This window comes from Phaseolus vulgaris, chromosome 7 (genome assembly GCF_051622355.1).
Source record: "Phaseolus vulgaris cultivar YP4 chromosome 7, ASM5162235v1, whole genome shotgun sequence".
Taxonomy (NCBI): Eukaryota; Viridiplantae; Streptophyta; class Magnoliopsida; order Fabales; family Fabaceae; genus Phaseolus; species Phaseolus vulgaris.
The window spans coordinates 50,712,272-50,736,681 of NC_143504.1; the positions used below are offsets into that span (position 1 = coordinate 50,712,272).

General features: G+C 30.2%; 2 protein-coding genes across 6 annotated transcripts; both read right to left on the bottom strand.

The window, feature by feature from the left end:
* Positions 1 to 1,405: 1,405 nt before the first annotated feature.
* On the bottom strand, positions 1,406 to 8,046 carry LOC137829961 (casein kinase 1-like protein 6). 5 transcript variants are annotated; one of them, XM_068637008.1, is made up of 15 exons: positions 7,661 to 8,046; positions 7,296 to 7,511; positions 7,145 to 7,185; positions 6,390 to 6,459; positions 5,963 to 6,111; positions 5,774 to 5,869; positions 4,219 to 4,289; positions 3,782 to 3,843; positions 3,599 to 3,662; positions 3,410 to 3,494; positions 2,938 to 3,064; positions 2,726 to 2,799; positions 2,589 to 2,652; positions 2,243 to 2,376; positions 1,406 to 1,998 (listed from the first exon to the last, which is right to left on the bottom strand). In XM_068637008.1, the coding sequence occupies exons 2-15, from the start codon at positions 7,369 to 7,371 to the stop codon at positions 1,750 to 1,752; spliced, it is 1,362 nt and encodes a 453-aa protein (XP_068493109.1). In that variant the 5' UTR covers positions 7,372 to 7,511; positions 7,661 to 8,046; the 3' UTR covers positions 1,406 to 1,749. The 5 variants fall into 5 exon arrangements, with proteins under 5 accessions (XP_068493109.1, XP_068493105.1, XP_068493107.1 ...); XM_068637004.1 differs by having other exon boundaries at positions 2,589 to 2,655; XM_068637006.1 differs by having other exon boundaries at positions 7,296 to 7,409; positions 7,512 to 8,046.
* Positions 8,047 to 21,598: 13,552 nt separating this feature from the next.
* LOC137828243 (scarecrow-like protein 23) lies at positions 21,599 to 23,575 on the bottom strand. Its single transcript, XM_068634726.2, has one exon. It carries the CDS (start codon positions 23,426 to 23,428, stop codon positions 21,887 to 21,889), a length of 1,542 nt encoding a protein of 513 aa, XP_068490827.1. The 5' UTR covers positions 23,429 to 23,575; the 3' UTR covers positions 21,599 to 21,886.
* Positions 23,576 to 24,410: the final 835 nt, after the last annotated feature.

Consider the following 24,410-nt stretch of genomic DNA (forward strand, 5'->3'; position numbering starts at 1 on the left):
TTATACATAGTCAATTATTTATATAAATTTTATAATATCTTATTATAATAATAATATCATAAATATATTTATAATAATAGAAAATATTATTATTAATAGCAATATAAATATTAAAATAATAATAATATTTAAAATTAATATATAAAATTATAAAATTAATAATATTATTATTAATTAAAATAAAATTTTAAAATAATGATAATAAATATAAATTAAAAACTTAATAATAATTAAATATATTTATTAAATAATAATAGTTTTATTTGTATAAAATATTTAATAATATTTTAAATAAAAATAAATAATAATAATTAATAAAAATAAAAATAAGTATAATTATTTATATAATTATTTATATAAAAATTATATAATAATATTTTTATTATTAATTATAAAAAATATGTAAATAAATAATTTTTTTATTATTTAAAAAAAAATTGAAAAACAAGGATAAATTTGTAAACTTAATTTTACACCTAAAAAATTGAAAATTCTTCACAAACATCATATCACTCACAAATTTCAATAAATTTTTCTCACAAATCTAGTTTAACATTCTCCAATTCAAACAACACACACTTTCTTCATATTTTTCTCCTAAATCATTTTAAATTCACTTCTCTAATTTCACTCTCTAATTCAAACAAAGGATAAAAGTTCGACAAATAGTTCCTTTACCGCATAAAAAATATACTTAAGTCAAGAAAACTAAAAGGAATTAAATGCATATTTACTTTCTACATCTTCGAAAAATGTATATTTACTTTAAAAAGGTTTATATAAATTAAATTCCTTTACAATAATATTTATAACAGAATACTTGCACTGAAAAATAACTAAAACATATTCATAATCTTTTACAATATAATTGACTTTAAAAAATGATAAAAGTTCTTTATGGACTTGTCTTTTTACGTCTAAAATCTTCAAATTACTTTTTCCGTGATTGCACATTCAGGTTATTATACACATATTAAGAACAATAATAAAGACATCACTTGCTGAAGTCATTTAACTAAAACAATTTTACCCTTTTCATAGATATATTACTTTGAATAACAAAAAGAAAATAATTAATTTAAGAATATATGAGGAAAATATATAAATGTTTTATTAAAAAGTGAGAACATAAGTCAAATCAAAACTTTTATAGAATTATGTTGGAGTGGAGAGAGTAATAATTAGTAATAGTAGTAATAGAAAATAACCTAGAGAACCAAGTTGAAGAATAAATAAAGTACGTAATTAGCTAAAACTCATTTATTTGTGTGGAGTTTATGCAATCAGAGATTTGCATTTCCTCTTATTTCTTACTCTTGTGTTACTGTTGGCATGAGTAAGGTATGTAATACTGCTCCAGTTTTCCTTTAGCTTAAGTTAAAATGATGTTAAAAATAGAAATGAGTAGCTGGTGAATAATTCCATTCTTAAGGGCAGTGTTAATATGTAACATAGGAGCAGTGTTAATATGTAACATAGAGGCAGCGTTGGAGCTCATTGTTAAGAAACAATAACATGGTCTCATCTAGTACAGTAATTAAATATAAGAAAGAATCTTAGTTGAATTCTCTTCTGGACGTTACAGTGGCTGAGAAACCTTTTGAAGCAATTCTGGGGGTAGAAAAAAAGTCCACCTTGGTCCAAAACTGGTACAAGGAGATGAAGTCATTATGACTTCCGTTCTTTGGTTTCTTGCATCTCAGGTGTGTCATACAGAAATGGAAACAAAAGGACACACCCTTCACTTAATTACTTCCTGATGTTGAGGAGCTCAAAGCTCCTCAGAGTATCATCACGGTGGCCTCTGGCGGAGGAACCGCGTGCATGATTTGCTTGTTTGGTGTCGTAGGCCGGTTGAACTCTATGAACACCAGATGGACGGCTCCCAGTTATGGTTGGCCTGCCAGTATGGTCACCTGAGGAAACTGGCTTGTTTGATGTGATCATGGCTCTTCTAGAACTGCTGCCATATCGACCACTATTGTGCTGTCCATAGTGCTGTCAATAATAACAGAATCAATAATATAATAACAGAATAATATAAACTATAGGCTAAGCCCATTACATTCAACACTCATCATATTCTGCACAAATTTTAAGAAGAAAATTGAGATTTTTTTTAATTATAATAATTTAAACTGGAAACAGGAAGTGAAATAAGTTGTCAAACAATACTCTAATATTCTCATATGAAAAGCATCAAATGGTGGTTAATATACTATTGTTAGATAAACAATATTACCAAATCCTTTTGCATCGGTACATCTTCAAAACTCCTCTGTTTGATGTGATCAACATGAGGACTTGAACCTGCAGGATTCCTCCTGGAGAATGCTTCAACTGCACCAGAGAATTTCTCTCGAATGTCTTTCCCAACTGAAAGAAATTGAATGACCCAAAATGGAATTTGAGAACATTGAACTAGTTTAAATATTGATGTGCACCATGAAAAGGATAATTATAGCTGACTGCTTTCATATAACGATTTTGAGCCACAGCATATATTAAATTTAAAAGTTTGACCGCCCAAGTTCAGGCTCATTAGGACTCAAAACTTCTGTATCTTATTCAGCTGAAAGAGAATGAACCTGAGATTTTTTCTGGCTTTTGTACATGTGGACTTGCTTGCATAGCTGCCTTGCCAGTGACATGCTGCTATTACAACAACAGTAAGTGACCAACAACAGAAAACATAACCAAAATTTGCAAGCACAAACGTACTAACCCGCCCTCTTGAGCTGCTACTGATCTGTGGATACTTTAACATAGTCCAGTCAAAAATGTAGTCAAACTGATAGCCTATATAAACAATGACAAGATCAATTTACAACCACTAAATACACTAAAAGTTTCTAGTAAAACATACAGCATTCATTGTCCCATATATTTTGGGGACATACTGATGAAAACCATCCGGGCTAGGATAGCATCACATACCTTCTCTAATAAACAGGTCTCGGAAAAGTCTCTTTAAATATGAATAATCTGGTTTGTCCTCAAATTGCAATGATCGGCAATAGTGGAAGTATGATACAAATTCAGTGGGATAAGATTTGCAAAGCACCTGTTTATACAAGCACATTATTCAACAGGATCAATAAAATCAAAAAAGGATGAGACAGAAGAGGAATATTTACGGGTTATGCAAGTGCCTACTGTTGAAAGCAAGGATTAATATAGGGTTAAGAATAAAAAAGTGGACATCAACCCGAGGGCATTTGGTCATCTAAGTATTTAATAGAAATAGAATACTTTGTTCAAAATGCCCAAACTATTGTGAAGCTGGCTTCAAGCCTGGCCTTTCCTATAAGCCTCAATGGCATCAGAATATCTAACCTAACATAGTATCAAGTCAAGATCCAGAGTTACTTTCTCCCGAAAACCTGACAGATCCAGATAGTCATAATACCTCTATGGGAGTGGACACCTTTGTCTCACTGATTTTATCATATTTTTGTTTTTTGGTGCCAGCCTTAAGTCCTTGCCAGGGAAGACTGAAAAAGGAAAATGTAAGAAAGAAATCTGATGGTAAGAAAATTATGTAATAACATCAAACCTCTTAAAGTCAAAAGGTAGAAGCATTTCTCAATTATCTAACCTTCCTCTTAAGAAATACATGAGCACATAACCAAGAGATTCCAGATCATCCCTTCTGCTTTGTTCTACCAGTTAAATAAATATAATTAGCTTATACAAAACATTCAAGTCTAAAAATAATGTAATGATTTACCACTAATCTTTTGTTGTCAGCAGAAAAAAATCAGCACAAAATATTACTCACCAATTCCAATATGAGTATTGACACTTGCATAGCGTGCTGTACCTGTAAGGTTCTTGTTTTCCCTATACACGGAAAATACATACAATTATTACAACAACTGATTGAGATCGAGGAGGATATATTTCAAACAACAGAACTCCAATACTGTGAGTTGGGTTTGGGTGGGTATCACATATTATTCTACCAGTGGTAATTTGGTGGAGCAAGTTCAATGATAATAATAATTAGTATTATTAAGGTACAAAAGTAACACTTTCATTTAAGTGCAGAGTTTCCAATAGAAGACAGCAGAAATGCATAACAACCTAGCAAAGTGATCAAATGCATACAAACAAAGAGGGGAAGATCAGTGCAATTATTAATATAGGCTAGGTTTGCTTAAGTGTTGATGTTTGACAAAATATTGCACCCTCCTTAAATAATGACACCGAACCAACCTGTATGGTATGTGCCTATGAGTCTGAAGATCCCTATACTTTTTTGCAAGGCCATAATCAATGGCATACACCTGAAATAACACACAGAAGGACGTATAATTAAAAAAACTGAAATTTGAACATGTAACTAAGTTATTTCTTATCAAAATAAGTCAAACATTTTATTTTAGTTGGACAACACAATTGGATTCTATTATAACATAGATTGGAATTAAAAGATGGGTAAAACAAGTCATGTATAACATCCATAAGTTAAAAGAATGAAAGAATGTTACAAACCCATAAAAGGGATATGAGAATTGAGAGAAACAAAAGAAAGGAACAAACTTGTTGAATGACTAAGAATATCCTCTTCACAAAGGATTTCCCATTTCATACTAACTCTATAATTTTTTTAATGAATACTTCCATATCCTCGTTGCCCCTATTTATCTGACCAATGGCCAAACCGCAAGATGTGATTATGTTATCCCCAGTAGGTGCTCCTCCTACTTTATTCAATGTAATATTCATAATCTTATATATTTTCTTGAATCATTCTTTTTGTTGGCACTTTATTACCCAATGTAGACTGTGCTGTAAATTTTCCTTTTGAGCTTGAGACACCTTTCAATCAGAAAAAAGATGCACGTCTATTTACTCCACTTCACTTTTGTTAAAGCCAGTTGTTGAAGATTAGAAAAGAAGTTATTCTTGTATAAAATATTCTAGTGATTATTTTTTAGAGATTTTAAAAAAGAAATCTAATTTATTTTGTTTACAATCATAAGAATAAAAATTCTTTAAGAACTGCAGTTGATTTTACAAGAAGCTATTCAAAGCAGCTTCTGATTTTAATCATATTTAATATTCTTTTCAACTTCTGGTAATATTTTTAAAAGCTTACACAAACACCTGAAACTAAAATAAGCAATTATTTATTAAAAAGATGTCACTCTTTAACAAAAAGAAGCTATAACAAATGAGCCCTTAATCATAAACCATGTGATTCTAAAGCTTCTCCCAACAACTTGAGTTTACCATTTGTTCTTTCTAAACATGATTTCAATTTATTCTTTCTAAACACTATTTCACTATGACGATATCATCTACAAAAAGCATATATCGAGGCATTGGCTCTTGGATAATAAGAGCTTTCAATAACAAAGCATATATTGAGGTATTGGCCCTTGGATGTACTCAACAAGAACTTTCAATAACAAGGCATAAACATTACAGCTCAAAAATGACCCTGCCATGTTTTTGAACTTTGAACACCAGTTTTAACATCCATCATACATATCCTTGAAAGCTCAAATCAAACATATGAAACACGATTCAACAAACTCTTCTCTAAGTCAAAGTCTTCCAGAAGACTTGTTTTACCCTATCATAAGCTTTTTCTAGGCCAATGAAAATTATATGTAGGAATGTAGGTTGTTTAGGTTCTTCTATTCCTCTTCATTAAACATCACAAAATAGATATACTGCTTCAACATTAGATAAGGGAATAGAAAAGAAAGAAAAAAAATAAGCAAACAAAAATCAGAAGAATTTATCTTCAACAATAACATACTTGATTTGCTTTCCGTCCTAAACCCATTAAGAAATTGTCGGGCTTGATGTCACGGTGAAGGAAACCTCTTGAATGCATATATTCAACTCTGTTAATCTGAAAAGAAAAAGAAAAACATTAAACAAATAACACATTAGTATAACTTTTTAAAGTACCTTCTTGGGAAAAAAAATTGCCATACAGACTTACTAACTGATCAGCAAGCATTAACACAGTCTTCAGTGTGAACTTCCGGTTACAATAATTGAATAAATCTTCCAGACTTGGTCCAAGAAGGTCAATAACCATGACATTGTAGTCTCCCTCAGTTCCAAACCACTTGAGGTGGGGAATCCCCGCTTCATAAAGGAGGCATATTCAATTACTCAAACATAAAATGTTGATTGTTTTCTATCATGTATTTTCAATATTTTGTTTAGAAGGCAAGGTTTGAGACTAATAGTTCTTTCTGATTTCATTTCTCGACTAGAAGATCCAGTGTACCAATCATGTCAACAGGATTAAAGAAAACAGCGAGAAATATATCATATAAGTAAATATAAACATTATGACACATTTAATTAGATAATACTTTTAGTATCCTAGATATTAAAAAGAAAGAGCGATGTAGACTTACTTCCTCCTTGAAGAAGCATATACAGTTTTGACTCATAGTGAAGCTGTGGATGCCTGGTCTTCACAGGCTCCTGGAATTTTTTGAGAGAACAAGATGGCATTGTTAGAAATTTGAAATGTAGAATATCATGAGTAATTAATACCATTAACTAGTAACAAAAAAATTATCTCCAAAACCAGTAAAATATGAAGAGGAGACCAGTATAAACTATGTTGTAAAAATATGAAGCAAAGTGAGTATCCAGCAGCTGCAAGACAAAGTGCAAAGAAAACAATATGACACTCCACATGTCACTTCAAGCATAAGAACAGATCATCCACTTATTGTTCAAAAGTTAATCCTCAACAGCAAGAGACCAACAGCAAGACATGACATTTCTTTTATTATTTACTTCAATCATAAATCATTACTCATGTCAAATTCCATCTATCGTTGTTGGTTGTTGGAACTCCCGTAGCATCAACAAAAAATTCAGGACATTTCACATCCAAAGTGACAATGTCTACTGCATAGAATAACAAAGGACCCCATAGAACGTAGAAGTAAACCAGATTAAAACAAGGTGATGATTAACATCATTATGCATATTTAAGATAATATAGTATAAATACAATCTGAACCACCAGAAAGAAAAACACAAATATATCAAGCGATCTCCAGAAATTCATGAAAGATTTCAATATAAAAAAAAAAAAAAGTGTGGCGTATCCAGACAGACAGAAAAATGGTCAAAAGCTTCAAGAAAATTAACATACCAGCTTAACAGCCACCTCCTCTCCAGTTTGTATATTAACACCTAACATAAGACAGAATATAACTTAACATTTTTTACAGCAACAAAAACGCAAAACGATACAATAAAAGGCATATAAACAAAACAAAAAGGGAAAAGAAACATGAGCATACCTAAATAGAGCTCCCCAAAAGACCCACTCCCAATTTTCCTTCCCAATTTAAACTTGCCACCAATCACATGCTCCATAATGAAACGACCTTCAACACACCTCCAACCAGCAGCAGCTGCAATGATCTTTTATTCTGCTCAGATTCGTGCCCAATTCAAAGTGATTGTGACAATCCCAAACAGAGAGGAAAAAAAACACTCCACACCCACAGATTCACCTGAGTCAACAAAATATCCTAACTTTCTTCAAAGACCCACCCAAATCCAATGAGATTTCGCAGCCAAGTCAAATTAGTACCAATTCAGGGTATCCGGGACAAAAGGGTACACAAAAACCGAATCAAATTGAAGAAATTTACACCACCACCTTTAATGAGGATGAAATTGTTATCAAGAACACAACACCGCTTCCTCCAGCTACATTCCTTCACCCCAAATCAATCACCCCAAGAAAGCACGAATTGAGGCCGCAATTTCAGAAAAATAGGACCCCATTGACTCAATAAAAACAGAATCCTTGACGTACAGGAACCCCAAAAGGGGCCAAAAAATGAACTTTTTCGCCAAACGGGTTGGGAAAGCAAAAGGGGAGGAGGAGCCTGTGAAAGATCAGAGAGGAAGAGACAAAAATGGTTCCACAAATAAGAAAGCAAGGAGATGAAGGGAGGAAGCTGGTGTGGTTTGGTGCGAGGAGAGAGAAAGATGAGAGAGAGAGAATGAAGATGAAGAATGTGAACGGAAAAAACCAAGCATGAGGATTATAGGAATCCTGTTTCCTTTTTTTGGTTGGATTTTTATTTTTTATTTTTTATTTTTAAATGAATTCAATTTTACCTGAAGTTTTTAGATTTATTGTTATTTTTTTAAAATTGTTTTTAAATAATCTGATTTTTTTTTTTACTGAGTTTGTTTTTTTTTTCTGTTGACAAAAAATCAGAAAAAGAGACGTAAGGTTACCCGATTCCTGCTCTGTCTGCCCCATGTTTGTGCTGCCAAAAAAAACAGTTTTTCTTAATTTCTTTACATATTTTTTATTTTTTCTGTTATTTTTCTCATTCTTGTCTTTTTCTGTTATTTTTCTTTCATTTTTTTTTCCTTTTCTATGTCTGCGTACATTGCTACGGAATAAGGTCAATTATGATAGTCTTTTTACTTGGCAAAACATTTGGTGGCTATTGCTCCTTTTAATAATTGGAGAAACTTATAGAATTAGTTAGGTTTAAGTAACTTTATAATTAATAGTAGTTTCTTTTACTTTTCCACTTTATATTTCTTTCTCTATAATACATTATAGTTTCTGTTGCAGTGCTGTTGCATTCCTCCCTCAAATAGAAATAAACTAAAAGAATCAAATACAAATTTATAGGGACAGAAGCTTGGTGAATTAAATAAAACAAATGCACTGACGAAGGAAAAAAAATAAAATAAATCTACCATGAATAAATCAATTACAAATTTTTTTTTAATAATAATTATACTAATAATAAAAATATGACCAAGAGAGATTCAGTGTTGTATTTTACTATTTCTAGCTCAATTTTCACTTAAAATTAAAAGAATATTAAATTAACAAGATATAATAAATAATATATTATAAAATAGAAAATAAATGAATAAAAGATAATAGAGATGAACAAAATAGTAGAAGAAAGAAAAATGATATAAGAATGAATATCTCTTCTATTATATATTAAAATCAAAACAAATAGTATGAGAATATATAAAACAGTACACTCATTCTAGGTCTAGCTAAAGATAAAGAATCAATTAATAAATACTAAAATCAACAAAAACAAAAATAAAGATTATTCATATTTATAAAAAGAAATAACTAAGAATTAGAAAAGAGACAATTAATATTAATATTAATATCCTTATGTAACTAACTCTTTATTATTGCACAAGATAAATAATACAAATTTTATTAACTATTTATTTTATCTGTTATATTATAATCAACAAAATATTTTTATAATTTACGAAAAAAAATAAACACAAAACAATACAAAATAGATCGTCCACTAATTATGAGAAGAGGAAGAGATAACACTACAATACACACTACACTTCAATTTATGATAATTATCTTGACAATATATAAAGTATTTTTTTTACATATTTGGTTTTTCAATTTTATTCTTTATAATATTGAAATATAATAAATTTGATAGTTAGTTATTTTAAATTAAAAAAATGAATTTAAAAATTTAAAAAAAATGAATTTGAAAAAAAAAACCATCACACTTTAAATTAGAGATTTTTTTAATGTGTAATTTATTATTATAAAATTATCAGACTTTAAATTAGTATTTTTACTTTTAAAATGTGTAAATAAAAATATATAATAAATTTTGTAATCAGATTTGTGAATTTATATCATATATTAATTCAATAAAATTATAATTATTACAAAGATTTTAGTTACCAATTAATTAGATTCTAAATTTAATAATTGACAGTTAATTAGATACCCATTTAGAAATTATATATTAATATTTAATTAATTAGAAGGTTTTAACTACCAATTAATTAGATTCTAAATTTGATAGTTAAAATATTAATAATTAATTAGATATCAATTTAAAAACTATATATCAATAATAATTTTTATAATATTTAAAATAATATTTAATTTAATCAATATATCAACTAATTTTTTTTATCTAAAATTAGTTTATATTTAATGACTTTTTTTATAATGTAAATTATAATCAATATTTTGTTTCACCGTTAGAAAAATAATATTTTATGCAAGAGAGATATATAAAATTTATCTTAGAGTGCACATTATATTTCGATCTTATTATTCATAATGGCTATATTTGCTTTATAACTTGAAGTATCATTACATGATTCCTACCAAGCTGTGTGATTAAGGTTTATTTTTGTATATATAAGAAAATAAATTTTGCCACCGTTAAATATATGTTATAAGTTATTTTACTCTCCATTAGTGCATTAATTATAGTATTTGAAAGTTTAATTTTCAATAAATTTAGCTTAATTATTCATTTATTCTCTACAGTATTTTTTTAAAACTATTTTACCTTTCCATTTTCTATAATTTTTCATTTTGATTTTGATTTTTGTAATGTTTTAGTAAATTACAAAATATATTAGGGACAATTGAAAGAGAAAGGATGAAAAGAAATTCATCCATATATCACAGATTATATTTTTTTAAGTCATACTTAATTTATAATTTTGTAATTATAAGAAAAATATAAAGTGAAATAAGTAATAATATTATTTTTAATAACAAATAGTGAAATAAGAAGTAGAATGATAAAAGTAATTCTTGTATCATTTAGATATATTTTAATATCAAAATTTAAAATAAACAGTACATAAGTTATTAAAAAAAAGTTAGATATTAATTTCTTAATTCATCCTTAACTCTTTGTTTTATATAAAAAAAATATATATCTTTTGCATTTTCTCTACAATAAAATGAAACCATATTCTAAATGTGGATTTTTTTTATCGCTTAAACATTAAATAAGATGAGAAACTCAATTGATATGACTTTTGATCAAAGTATTATATGTTAAATGTTTAAACATGATGAGAAGAAAACTAACATGTCTCATGAATTAATAATATTGGATGATATATAATTTGAACGCTTCAAAATTGAGTAAACATGTATATTTAAAATTTATTTTTGAAATATGCTTGGATTGAATATAGTATAACCATTATATTCAATCTCCGTTACTCAAAAAGTTAGTTACATTTTAAAATACTTATTTCAAATTAAACATAGTTTATGAAGAATAATATAAATACTTGTTAAATATGTTATATAATTATTATTTAATATATTTTTATACAACTTTTTTTTGTCTTTTTTTATATGTCTTATTTATCATTATAATATTTCTAGTACGATTCTATTTTAAAAATTACAGATAATAAAAACTAAAAATATTTAATAAATAATTTATAACTTAATTTATTTTTAGGATTATAATATTTCTATTTTAAATATAGTTTAACAATAATAAATTGATAATGAAAACCAAAATAAAAATTAAAAATCAAGTTATATAATTTATTATTTAATATTTTTTCATACAATCACTTTTATCTTTAATTAATCTCATTTTTCCCAATTTTCTTGCCATCATTTTTACCATCACTCGTTTATATATAATATTTTAGTAACACCATATTTATATATTAGTTAATACACCAGAGCCGTTAACACAAAACCGTTAGTATTTTGTTTTATAACTTCCAGTAATTATAATTTTATTATATATATTATTAAACTAAATCAAAATGATTAAGATCACTACAATCTTGTGCAATTACCTTCAATCAGTTTCTACAATCATGTTATCAGGAATTCTACTCAATTATCAGTCTCTATCCTTGATGGAAAAAATTACAATCGGTGGTGTGTGCATATAGAGTTTTGTTTGATTATCATGAGTTATGGGATGTTGTTAAGAGTGGAGTGTCTGCATTAGTTGCTAATGCATTTGAGGTGCAACGAGTAGCGCATCGTGATAAAAAAGAAGGACAATAAGGCTTTCTATCTCATCCATCAAGGGATGAATGACAAGACGTTTGAGATTGTTGATATGAACTGCTGCAGATGGAAACCACAGAGATTGTTGATGTCTATATAAATAAAGTTTTTGCCTTAACAAATCAGATGAAAACCAATGGTAAAACACACTCGGAGCAGGCAAAGGTGGAGAAGATTTTGAGATCTTTAACTCCCAGATTTGAACATGTTGTTGCCGCAATTGAAGAGGTCAATGACAATAATATTAAAAAACCAATTGAACAGACTTTATAAACATGGTACTTATTGTAGTAAAGGTCGTGGTGGCTAGAATCATGGAGGCCTTAAGCAAAACAACATTGGTTCCAATCACAATCCAAGTTCAAATAACTCTTGGCGCGGAGGATGAGGAGACATGTATAATAAATCAAATGTGGAGTGTTATAACTGCCATAAACGTGACCATTATGGAAATGAGTGCAGATCAAAACGTGATAATCATTTTGTCAATTGTGCTAAAGAAGATAGTAATCACGAACAAGAGGAAGACAGAGTCACTCGTGAAGCACCTGCAGTTCAACCTGAAGCTGTAATTCAACCTGAAGTTGCAGCTCCAATTGCAACTATGATGGAGCGACCAAAAAGGCATCAACGACAACCTGTACACCTTCAAGATTGCGAAGTAAATCTTGATGATGAAGTTGTTGACAATGGAGATTTAGTTCACTTTGCTTTTCTTGCAGATTCAGAACCTGTGAGACTTGCAGATGTCATTTAACACCCAAAATGGAAAGAGTCTATGAATGAAGAATTGATGGCGATTGAGAAAAACAATACATGGCAGCTCACTGATCTTCCAAAAGGACACAAAGCAATTGATATGAAGTGGGTGTACAAGATTAAAGTGAAAGCAAATGGTGAGATTGATAGATACAAGGCAAGGTTGGTGGCAAAGGGATTTGAGCAAAGAGAAGGCTATGATTACGGAGAAATATTTATCCTGTAGCTCGAATGGAAACAGTGAGATTAATCATTGCTTTAGCTGCACAAAGGCAATGTAAAATTCACCAAATGGACGTCAAGTCTGCATTTCTAAATGGCCCACTTGATGAAGAGGTTTATGTAAAGCAGCCGCCAGGTTTCATACAATCTGGCAAAGAGGAGAAGGTGTACAGACTAACTAAGGCTTTATATGGTCTTAAATAGACACCAAGAGCTTGGAACAAAAGGATTGATTCATTTCTTCATGCCACTGGATTCAAAAAAATGAGCATCAGATCATGGTCTTTATGTAAAGACTAATGATTATGGAGATTTTCTAATTTTATGTCTTTATGTTGATGATGTGATTTTTACAGGAAGTAATCTCAAAATGATTGGTGATTTCAAGCATATCATGATTGGTGATTTCAAGCATATCATGATGAAGGAATTTGAGATGACTGATCTCGGTATTATGTTCTACTTTTTGGGCATTGAAGTCATCTAAGGAGACGATGGACTCTTCATTCATCAGAGGAAATTTGTTGATGAGTTTTTAAAGAAGTTTAAGATGGAGGATTCAAACCCAGTTAAGACTCCAATTGAAGCTGGAATTAAGCTCACGAAGGAAGGTGATGGGCAAACTGTAGATGCAACATACTTTAAGCAGATTGTTGGGAGCCTTAGATATCTCATGTGTACTAGACCCGACATATGTTATGTTGTGGGATTGGTCAGTCGATACATGGAGTTACCGACAAGTTCATTTACAAGTTGTAAATAGAATTATGCGTTACATCAAAGGTACTACAAATTTTGGTCTATTTTACTCTTCATCTAAAAAGATTGAGATCGTCGGATACTCAGACAGTTATTGGGGTGGAGATTGAGACGAGAGGAAGAGCACTAGTGGTAATTGTTTTATGATCGGAAAGACGGTTTGCTTGTGGTCATCAAAGAAACAGTCAATTGTTGCATTATCTACTTGTGAAGTTGAGTATGTAGCAGCAACAACAAGTGCTTGTTAATCAATTTGGTTTAGCAATATCATGACTCAAATTGGTTTTAATCTAGATGTTCCAATTAAGATTTATGTTGACAATGTCTCTGCAATTAATCTTGCAAAGAATCCGTTTTTTCATAAAAGAAGTAAACACATTGATATTCGATATCACTTACTGCGAGACCAAGTTGGGAAGAACATGATCAAATTGGAATACTACAAATCAGAAGATCAGATTGCAAGATTGCAGATATTTTCACTGAGCGAAGATCGATGCTTTCATCAAGTTAAGAGATATGTTGGACATGAAGGTTGTTCCAAATCAGAATTAAGGAAGGATGTTGGTTATTAATTCTGATTTTATTACCCTTAAACTATTCCTATTTTATAGCTTTCAGTAATTGTAATTTTATTATATATATTATTGAAGTAAATCAAAATGAGTAAGACCAGCTCAACAGTTTTGCAATTTGTGCAATTACCTTCAATCAGTTTCTACAACTTTTTGTCTTCTCTTATTTTTTTTTTCTTCAATTAATTCCTAAGTTTAATATTATAGAAGTACAATAAATTATATAAATCAGTGTAATAAAAAAACAAAATAAGGTAAAAATAAATACTATATTTAAAATGTTTTAAATTTGGACTACATAAATTTATAAATTAGATTTAATATTAAATAAATACTTTTGAAATGCAATTAAGTCATGAAATGATGTTTATAAATCTAAAGTAGTTTCCTATGATGACTATGACTTAAATAAGCCAAATGAATTTGTAGGCACATTTTCTCCACTTTTATTATTTTTCTAAATTAAAATCACAGAAAAATCTATAATCTACATAAACGTCACATTAACATTAAAATGCCTCATCAAAGTCATCATGTCATATCATAAAAAAAGCCATTTCATTATTTCCATGGTACACCACATATAGTTTTTCTTTTTCACAATTACATGTTTCGCCGTCTAATACATGTGTTGTTCGTGCCGACAACTTTTTTTTTTCTCCTTATATTTTTTTTTCAAAAGAATATAATAATATTTTTTTAAAATATAATAATGTATTAAGAATTTGATTTAAGTTTATTTTATTTGTAAGACTCATTTATTTATTATAAAACATTATTATCTTTTAATTTGTGTATGATTATATATTTAAGGGTCACTTGATAAAGAATGAATTTAAACTTAATTTAATTTTACAAAATCAACTTTGTAACATGTTATATTCAACTATATCATATTTATGAAGAATGAATAATTTTTAAAAAAAAATTATTGTATAATAAGTATTTTTTTGACCAAAGTTGTAGACAAATATATAAATTATTGTATAAGTTTGTTCATTATAAAGATGTGGTACTTAGAGACAAAATTTTGATGACAAAATACTTAATTGGGTTTTCAATGAAAGAACACGCAAATACACAATTTTCAATCTAAAACAAAGAAAAAGTTGTTGTGATGAAGAGATGAAGGAAAAATTGAGCGGACAAGAATTTATGATAAAGGAGAAATAGTCTTTAGTGAAAGCAAACACATATATACATCACCTGTAATGAAGTATTAATTTAACAAATTCTAATGAAATGAAAAATTCATTTCAAACTAAATTATAAATTTTTATGTAAAAAGTAATAAATCATCATAAAAACACCTTCATATAAAATTTTAGAAATTTTAAAATTCAATATACTGTTTGATACGAAGTTTAAGAAAATTATAAGATTTTAACGAAACCAACTACAATAAAGTTCATGGAGTTTTTTTTTATCGGCCAAGAAAAAAAAGTTTATGGAGATAATCTACAAAACTGTTTATTGTGGTTTATGAATAAGTTTTTTTATTATTAAATCACAATAAGTTTTTATTGTGGTTTATGAATGAGTTTTTTTAATCAAAGACCACAATAAATGTATTGTTGAAATAGTTTATATTAAATTAAAATAAATATCAATTATGCATTTTATTTCTATTTTAATTATTCTTTCTCCTTCCTAGTGTTTCAATGTGTCCGGTGAACAACATTTAATTGTAAATTGTAATTCACCATTTAATGGAATAGAAAATAAATTTTGTGCTATGGAAAACTTTAATGAAGTAATCTACCATAAACTGATGGATGGGGAGAATATGTAACAACTTATTTTGATTCACACAAAAAAAAGTGTTTTGTTGTAAAAAAAAATTCACAACAATAGCTGATAATTGTTTATACATTGACTATTTTTATTAATATATATATATATATATAATATTTTGGAAAAAAAATATTTAACAACAATATTACTAGAAAGTAAAAACTAATTTTAGAAACTAAAAATAATTAATTATTATATTAATTAAATTAAATATTATTTTAGAGACTAAAACAATTATTTGTATCTAAATTAGTTTTTATTAATATTTTTTAAATTAATATCTAATTAGTTATCAAAATTTTAATTACTAATTATTTAAATTCTAAAGTTGTTAGCTAAAACTTTAATTGCTAATTAGATACTAATTTAAAAATTATTTATTAATTATATAAATTAATTTAAATATTAATATTTTTTAATCTTTAAAATAATATATAATTTAGTTAATATAATAACTAATTATTTTTTGTTTTTAAGATTGATATCTATTTTCTTTAGTGAAAATGTTGTAGAAGAAATCATGTTTAGAACTAATAAATAAGTGAGACTCTCACTTCATATTCCATTTAGAAGGTGTAATTCATTAATTTAAAAAATAAATTTCATATGCACAAAAGTATAATTAATAAATATATGAGATTGTCATTATACTTTATGCAAGCCTATATTTATATCCTAAGAAAAATGCTCTTTTAGAACTTCAAAGTCCAAAAATAAGAACTCCAAAGTCCAAAATAAGAACTCCAAAGTCTAAATAAGTTAGAGGTTGAAGTTTTTTTAAAATAAAAGCTTTCATGTTAAGTATTACGGTGTAATTTAAGATCTCAATTAGGCTGACACTTTAAGTAACAACAATAATTTGTCATCACATAAAAAAGTATTACTTAAAAAAAATAAATAAAGAAAATAAAAAAAAATACGGGGAATAGACCAAAACTCATATGTTAACAAAAACGAAACAATACTACATAGGTAGACTATACATATTCATAAAAATTCTAAAAACAGACAAGATGGAAGCTTATTATACCAATGAAAAGATTCTCTATAAAAAAATTCTAAATTAGCCAACTTATCAGCACCCCTTCACGAAAAATATGAGTAACTCTAAACCTAATTTTCCCATAGTAATTAAGACAAACATTCCATCGATCGCGAAGCATCCAAGGAACATTTGTCCTAGCAATAAACGCAACGCAAACCAAAGCAGAATCACATTCCAGCCAAACATTAGTAAGCTCCAACTTATCAGCAACCAGAGCAGTCCTAACTTCAAGAAACGCAGAAAAAACTTCAATAAATTCTCTCATACTCCCACGAAAAATACTTCCACAAGTAGCAAGACTAGAATATCCCTTAGCAACCCCATTAGTGTTAATTTTAATCTAGCCTAGTGAAGGAAACTCCCATCTAACAGGAAGAGGGTTAATACCAAAAAATTTGGGCACATTGAAATCGAACATATCATTCTTCATTGAAGTTTTAGACGAATTATGCAGTAGACAAGTTAAATATTTAATAACCAAAATAGCCCTAGAAACCTCAATCTTATCCTGAAAACGAGCATAATTCCTCATACGTCATATCATCCAAATAGAAAAAGTTATCACAACTAGCTTAATCAATTTAACCAACAGACTACCATCACTCTTAATAAAAGAAAGAAAATCATCCTTATTAGAGAAATGATAAGTAGGAAAAATGTGTCGAACCCAACTTCAAATACGCAAAGCACTAGCACATTCAAAAAATAAATGTTGAATAGATTCTTCGTGCTTTTCACAAAGCGTACACATAGAACAAATATGCATACCTTTATTTTGAATATGTTAATCCATACGAAGCCACCCATGAAAATTTTTCCAAAGAACAAGAGTTTTGGAAGGCGAGATATATGAAGACCAAATAAATTTACCCCAACCACAGTAAACCCTTGGATCCAATAAAAAAGTCCTAGGTGATTTAAGAGTGAGACGACCAGACTCATCTAGAATCCAATTAGGAATATCCTGTTCTGCCCTAACCATGATATGACTAAAAAGATGAGGCATCTGCTGTAAAGACAATGAAATATTCCAATCACCACCTGTCCAAAACTGAGAGACTGTATCCGGAATACTAGCATCATCAAATGATAATCCTGCAATATTGAAGTTTAGGACTTCGTAATTTATCATAATGATCGAATATTTCTTAGACACCTCCTAATAGAAATTGAAGTTTATATTAAGAAAATAATGATTATTAAATTATACGCAATTATTGTACGTTATTATACTACGCAGATAGAATCCCATTATTAATGGATCACTACATAATTAGCTTGTAATTTGTAGAGAGAAAGTCTTCATACATTTGTATATATTTACTACACACAAGAATAAAATCATCTCAATTTTATCTGGCATCTCTGACAGCCCTCTCCATCTTTATCCTTTAAATAAATAAGAGATAATGTCTGGCAAAGAAAGCACCAGTAACGAGTCTGATGGAAACCTAGTACAAGGTTTTACCAGAGACCAAATTCAGCAATTGACAAAGGTTGTGTAGTGCTTAACAATAATGTGGTAAAAGTGAGATGTTTATAAACACTGCAGGTTTGTTTGCCCATAACTCGTCTATTAATTCTGCTTTTACGAAACTATGGATTTTAGATAGTGGATCAATCAATCACATTGCATCTGATTCACAATTTTTCACACACACACTTCATCATCATTTATTCCAAATGTTAATCTGCCCACAGACTCAATTGCGCCCATCTCATCTATGAGCACAATTAAATTCAATGACAATGTCATTCTCAAAGATGTTCTTTGCATTCCTTCTTTTAATTTAAATCTCATTTTTGTTGGTAAGGTAACCAATTCACTAAATTATTGTTTTTTTTTTCACATGGTTGCGTTTTGCAGGACTTGGCTACGGGAGGATGATTGGCTCGAGAAACAACATGTGGCCTATACTACATGTCCCATCTTCCAAACCAAGCCCACGCATCTCAAATTTTGACCGACCCTGATTTATGGCACAAACGCCTTGGGCATCTTCTTCGGCGTGAAAATCTCATTCTTATTCATAATACTTGTATTGTCCAAAGCTAAACAGACAAGGCTACCCTTCTCTTTAAGCACAATAAAATCTCATTCTCCATTTAATCTATTGCATTGTGAGATTTGGGGTCCTCATAAAATCCCAACTCATTTTGGAAAACGTTTTTTATACTAAATGTTATTTCTTATGAATCATAAGTCTGAAACACAACATCTCTCAGAATTATTCATTACATTTTGCACAAAATCAATTTCAGACATCTATTAAAACCATTCGCATTAATGGATTGGAATTTATTTCAATGCGTAATTTTTTTTCTCAAAAAAGGTATTGAAGGTCAACGCACTTGAGTCTACACTCCTCAACAAAATGGAGTAGTAGAACGCAAACATAGACACATTTTAAACACATCACGAACCTCTTATTTCAATCTCATTTACCATTATAATTTTGGGAAATGCGTTTTAACCGTCACATATATCATTAATCGCTTGTCATCATCTTTACTACAAATAAATCACCTTTTGAGATGCTATATAATCGCCCACCTTTACTTTCTCACCTAAAAACTTTTGGTTTTCTCTATTTCACCTAAGCAAAAATTTGATCCGCACACTCTCAATAAAAAATGATACAAATTATTTGGTATAGATGCAAACACTTTTTTACTAGTCACCTTAGATGAAAGTTTTTCCCATTTTGTCAACCGTCTTAGACGCAATCCTCACCTCCATTACAATATATTTTGCACGCTATTGACATTGACTTACCCACTCCAATACAACATTCACTCAATCCACCATTTTCTCCTACTCGTCACAATGCACCTGAACCTCCAGCAGACCAACCTTCTTCTCTTACGCAAAGAAGTCTAGCACCCATTACTGAACCTTCTCCAGTTGACCTTCCTGTTCGACAATCTAGTCACATCAATCTCACCTTCCTGGTTTCAAGACTACGTAACGGGATCCCAAGCCAATCATTCGACCACTACCCAAGACCGGTCGAATGTAACCAGGTATCCCATGCATCATTTTCTTTCTAATTCACAATTTTCTTTTACACATAGTGCATATCTGACTAACATCACAACCACCAAGCTATCCTTGATCCAAATTGACAAAAAGAAATGGACGAAGAGCTTTCCGCCGTGCAGCTAAATCAAACGTGGACCTGACAACGTTACTCATTGAGCAAAAAGCTCATTAGATGCAAATGAGTCTATAAAATAAAGTACAACTCAGATGGCAACTAAGGCTCGTCTTGTCACAAATGGTACACTCATTCTCTTTCACGTTTTTTTTCTTCTATAAACTATTTTTAGTTTTTTTTTTTTTTCTTTTTCAATATGACCAAACCATTATTTGACTTCTTATATTTATTATGATGGGTGGATCCACTTCCACGCTGTTGTCCGATAGAAGAAAATTATAGTAAAATATATTTTCGGAATTAAAAAATTAGCCTTAATTTTATATTTTCTCTTAACTTTTTTACTACTGGATACTCAGATTAAAAAATCCTCTTATTTAAAAAAATGTAATTTATATATTACTAATTTTCGAACTTTGGAATTAATTTTGAGATCATTGAAAGACCAATTTTATTTTATTTTTAATCTTTTACATTTTACAATTTTTTAATGAAATTTTAATATTACCAATTTTAGTATATGAATTTTTAAATTATACTCTTCTTATTCGCTGTGTAATTTATTAACCATGTAATAATGGGTTTCCAATTTATTAGTTTGTATAATATCAAGTATGAAATATGTCTTACATTTTAAATTATATATTTTATTAAATTGGTATGTAATAACTTGAGAATTTTTTTTATTTATATATGAAAAAAATTCATATGTAATATTTTTACATATAATTTTTTTTATGTAATCTCTTTTTATTTGTATATAAATATCTATGTAACACTTTATTTTATATATGAATTCAGATTTGTATGTAATAACTAATATGTAAATAAATATTTTTTTTTATGAATTCAGATCGGTAGGTAATAATTAATATGTAAATAGATAAAAAAAATTTATATGGTTTAGAACTTTGTTATAAAATACTACCAGAAATATACTAATGACAATTGTTCACGAATATGTGGATGAAAAACATGAATTGTGGAGATATATTTTTATGATATCAAAGGTTGATTTGAGACACATGAATCAGTGGGTGAAAACTAAACAATGGAACACTATTGTATGTTGTTTTCATAAATTAAATATTAGTACGTGACACCTACAGTTAATAATGTAGGGTTAAAAATGAAGGCATGGAATGTGTTTCATCCCTATAAATTGTTCCACTGCAGTACACATTTTCAGCAAAACATGCATCACCAATTCTTATAAAGGTTGGGCAAAATTTTAATAGGTCCAACAATATTAATGAAGTTCATACACCTGTTGTCATCACCTTACTTGCCTGAAACGAAGATAAGTAATTGCTTATAGGTTTGTGAAACAAAAGCAAATGAAACTTGAGAATCTTTTGTTTTGTTGTGCAGCTTCCCAAATTAATTTGTTTATCCTAGTAGAGAGGCATGGGCATGTGCATGTCTAAGTTTAAACAACATTTGGGACCACATAAAGAGAAAAAAAAATGAAGTATAGTAGCATTCAATGAGAGCCAAGAAAATAGGAAGTAGAAAGATTCCCTCCTGAGGCCAAAAAATGAAAGAAAAAACAGACAAACTATAGATTTCAAGGGAGCAAAATATGAACATGAATACATGTATGGCTAAAGAACTGTTTATCCTAAAATGTTCCAATCAATCTTCTCAATATAGAGCTCAATTCTGAAGCTGCTACTACTTTAAAAGTATGAACACTTAAGAGCCATTAAAAGGCTATAGGAACCTTATTGATGAAGGGAGCAAGCTAGTTAGAAGTACAGCAGGTCCATGCAGAAGCCGTGTACAAACTTGTATCCTTCCAACCAAGCCTTAATGTGCCATCAACTTGTGCAAGGCTATACCCATAAGCTGGTGAAAACATGTTCAATATCAACTGAGCTTGAGCCATTGAATTGGCACTCATTGGAACCTGTGCAAAACAGTGCCTAGCAAGTTCGGTTCTCCACTGCCTAAACTTGTCTTCACCATTCCTCTTAGGGCCTCCTATGGCCAACACATTGTTGATCTCCCTGGAGAGAAGGCCATGCTCCACTCGGTGCCTGTTTGAATCATCAAAGTGCAAGTATGCTCCAAGAGAATCAAAAAGGGTGGAGTAGTAGTGCAAGGAGGCCACAAAACGGTCCAAGAAAGAGCCTCCATGGTTCACATCCTGCTCTACCAAGGTAATGATTCTTGGGTTCAACTCCTGAAGGAGCCTCAGTGTTTTCCAATCAGGTCCAGTTGCATCGTAGAGTGAATGCTGCAACCAATGCACTGCCACTGCCTCGCCAGGCTTTACATGCAACATGGACACATCAATCACTTCCCCAAACTTGCTTGCAATGGGGTGGAACTTGAATGACATGCCAAGCCTTCTTGCAAAGTTTGAGAGTTGTTTACCAGTTTCAACAAGGAGTTCCATTGAGGTTCCCAAACATGTCATCGTGACCTGTGGTGGACCCTCCATTCTGGTGGCTAATATGTGGAAAAAAGGCGGCCATTGCAGCCCTTGCATGATGTCCAAGTCAATGATGTGAATACTGTCACAATGGTTCACTGCCTCAAGGATTGCCTGGTTGGAAGTGAAGTGAGCAAATTTTATGAAAGGGGAAACGTTGTTGAACACTTGGAATGCCGAGTTAATGCTCTTGTGATCAACCAAAGGAGAACACACCCCAAGCCAAGAATTCATCACCCTCCCAGTCATGGCCTTGGCAAAATAAGCAACAACACGTTCAGCACATGACGCTTTGTAGGGTGAGGCCACTTGTGTTAGCTCTAGTAACATCCTATGAGCCTCACCCAGGTTCTCAACTGAAATTGCCACTGCACACTCCATTAGAAGGGTTATCAGGCTCAACCCTTGATCACAAACATTGTAGCTATCATCTAAACCCGAGTGAAGATTGAAGTTCGGGGGGTCGTTGGTGATGGCCTCAAATTGTCTAAAACATGAAGCTTTTCTTTGAGTGAAGTTGGGCAAAAGTGAGGGAACAAAGTTGTGATGGGAAACCCTTGCTGTGTTATTAGCCATCAAGCTATCAGAACTGGTTTCTGGTAAGTCTTCAACAAGGTGTTTGGTGATGTCACCAATGTGTTCCTCCATCCAATCAGAGAGTTCATTCTGCCCCAAGTTTAGGCAGTGGTTTTCTGTTGCTGGTTTTGGATATAGGTTTGATGGAGTTGGACTTGGAGCTGAAAATGGCAGGGAAGTAATATTTGAGTAGTGATCCCATGTTTCATGCATGTGTGGACGAATCATGTTTGGATTATGATTTGCATGAACCAGCTCGAATCCCACTTTCATCGTAGAAGGATGAAATAATGCAAGAAATGTAAGTAACTATTATGAGATAGGGAAAAGAAAACAAGTAGCAAAAGGGAGGAGAAGGTGTAAAGGGGGCTTTGAAGAATAGGCTTTGTGCGACTTTTAAAGGCAAAGTTTGAAGAATAAGGTAGTATTGTCAATGCCATTGCCAATTCCAGGGAATGGCCGGCATAATAAAGACACTAAGAAAAAGATAAGTGACTAGAAGCTAATCATTACACGTCGATTTGGCAGTGATTTTACTATTATAGTAATGAGGTTAAATGTTTCTAAGCTTTCAGTTACATGGTTTAACTTTGAGCTATTTTTCAAAGTTGATGTGAATAGCTAGGAGAGGGATGGTTTTGTTTGTGGTGACCATGGTGATGGAGAAGCAGCAACTACCCTGTTTAAATAATAATATATGATTCATGTTTTTCACTTGTTTATCTTAATGCTCTCTGACTTCGCAAAGCCACTCAGGAATTCCAATAATCAAAATCCCAGGTCACAGATTACGTTGGTTATTAGGAATGAAATGGAAATTATTGTTCATACACTACACATATATATCATATCAGTTCAATGAGTTTGCAAAGTGCATATTAAATTTAGATAATCAACTAACAATTATCCTTACAAATATAGTTTAACATTTATTACATACTATTATCATATACACTTGTTAGATTGAGATTTACTAAGTATAATTTCATAAAACTTTAGAGATAATTAGTACACTTTTCTCTTTACTTTTTAATATATAAACTGAAAAGGTTAAAAAAAACACCCTTTTCCCTTGAACACCTTCTTTAGTTAGCAATGTCTTTTTACTTGAACACTTTTCAATCTTCAAAAGTTACATCCCTCCCATGTAGATATTTATTTAGTAGCATATAAAAGTAGGTTAACCCCTTCCCTTTGATTATTAACTGATAATAACATATTAGTTGAGTAATTAGTGAACCACCTTTTAAATGAA

Coding starts and splice junctions, on each gene's coding strand:
- LOC137829961 (XM_068637004.1), bottom strand. CDS start 7,371: ATGGAGCATGTGATTGGTGGCAAGTTTAAATTGGGAAGGAAAATTGGG. Junction 7,186..7,295: donor TTTTGGGGAGCTCTATTTAG/GTATGCTCATGT, acceptor GTCTTATGTTAG/GTGTTAATATACAAACTGGA. Junction 3,663..3,781: donor CAATACTCATATTGGAATTG/GTGAGTAATATT, acceptor TTTAACTGGTAG/AACAAAGCAGAAGGGATGAT.
- LOC137828243 (XM_068634726.2), bottom strand. CDS start 23,428: ATGAAAGTGGGATTCGAGCTGGTTCATGCAAATCATAATCCAAACATG.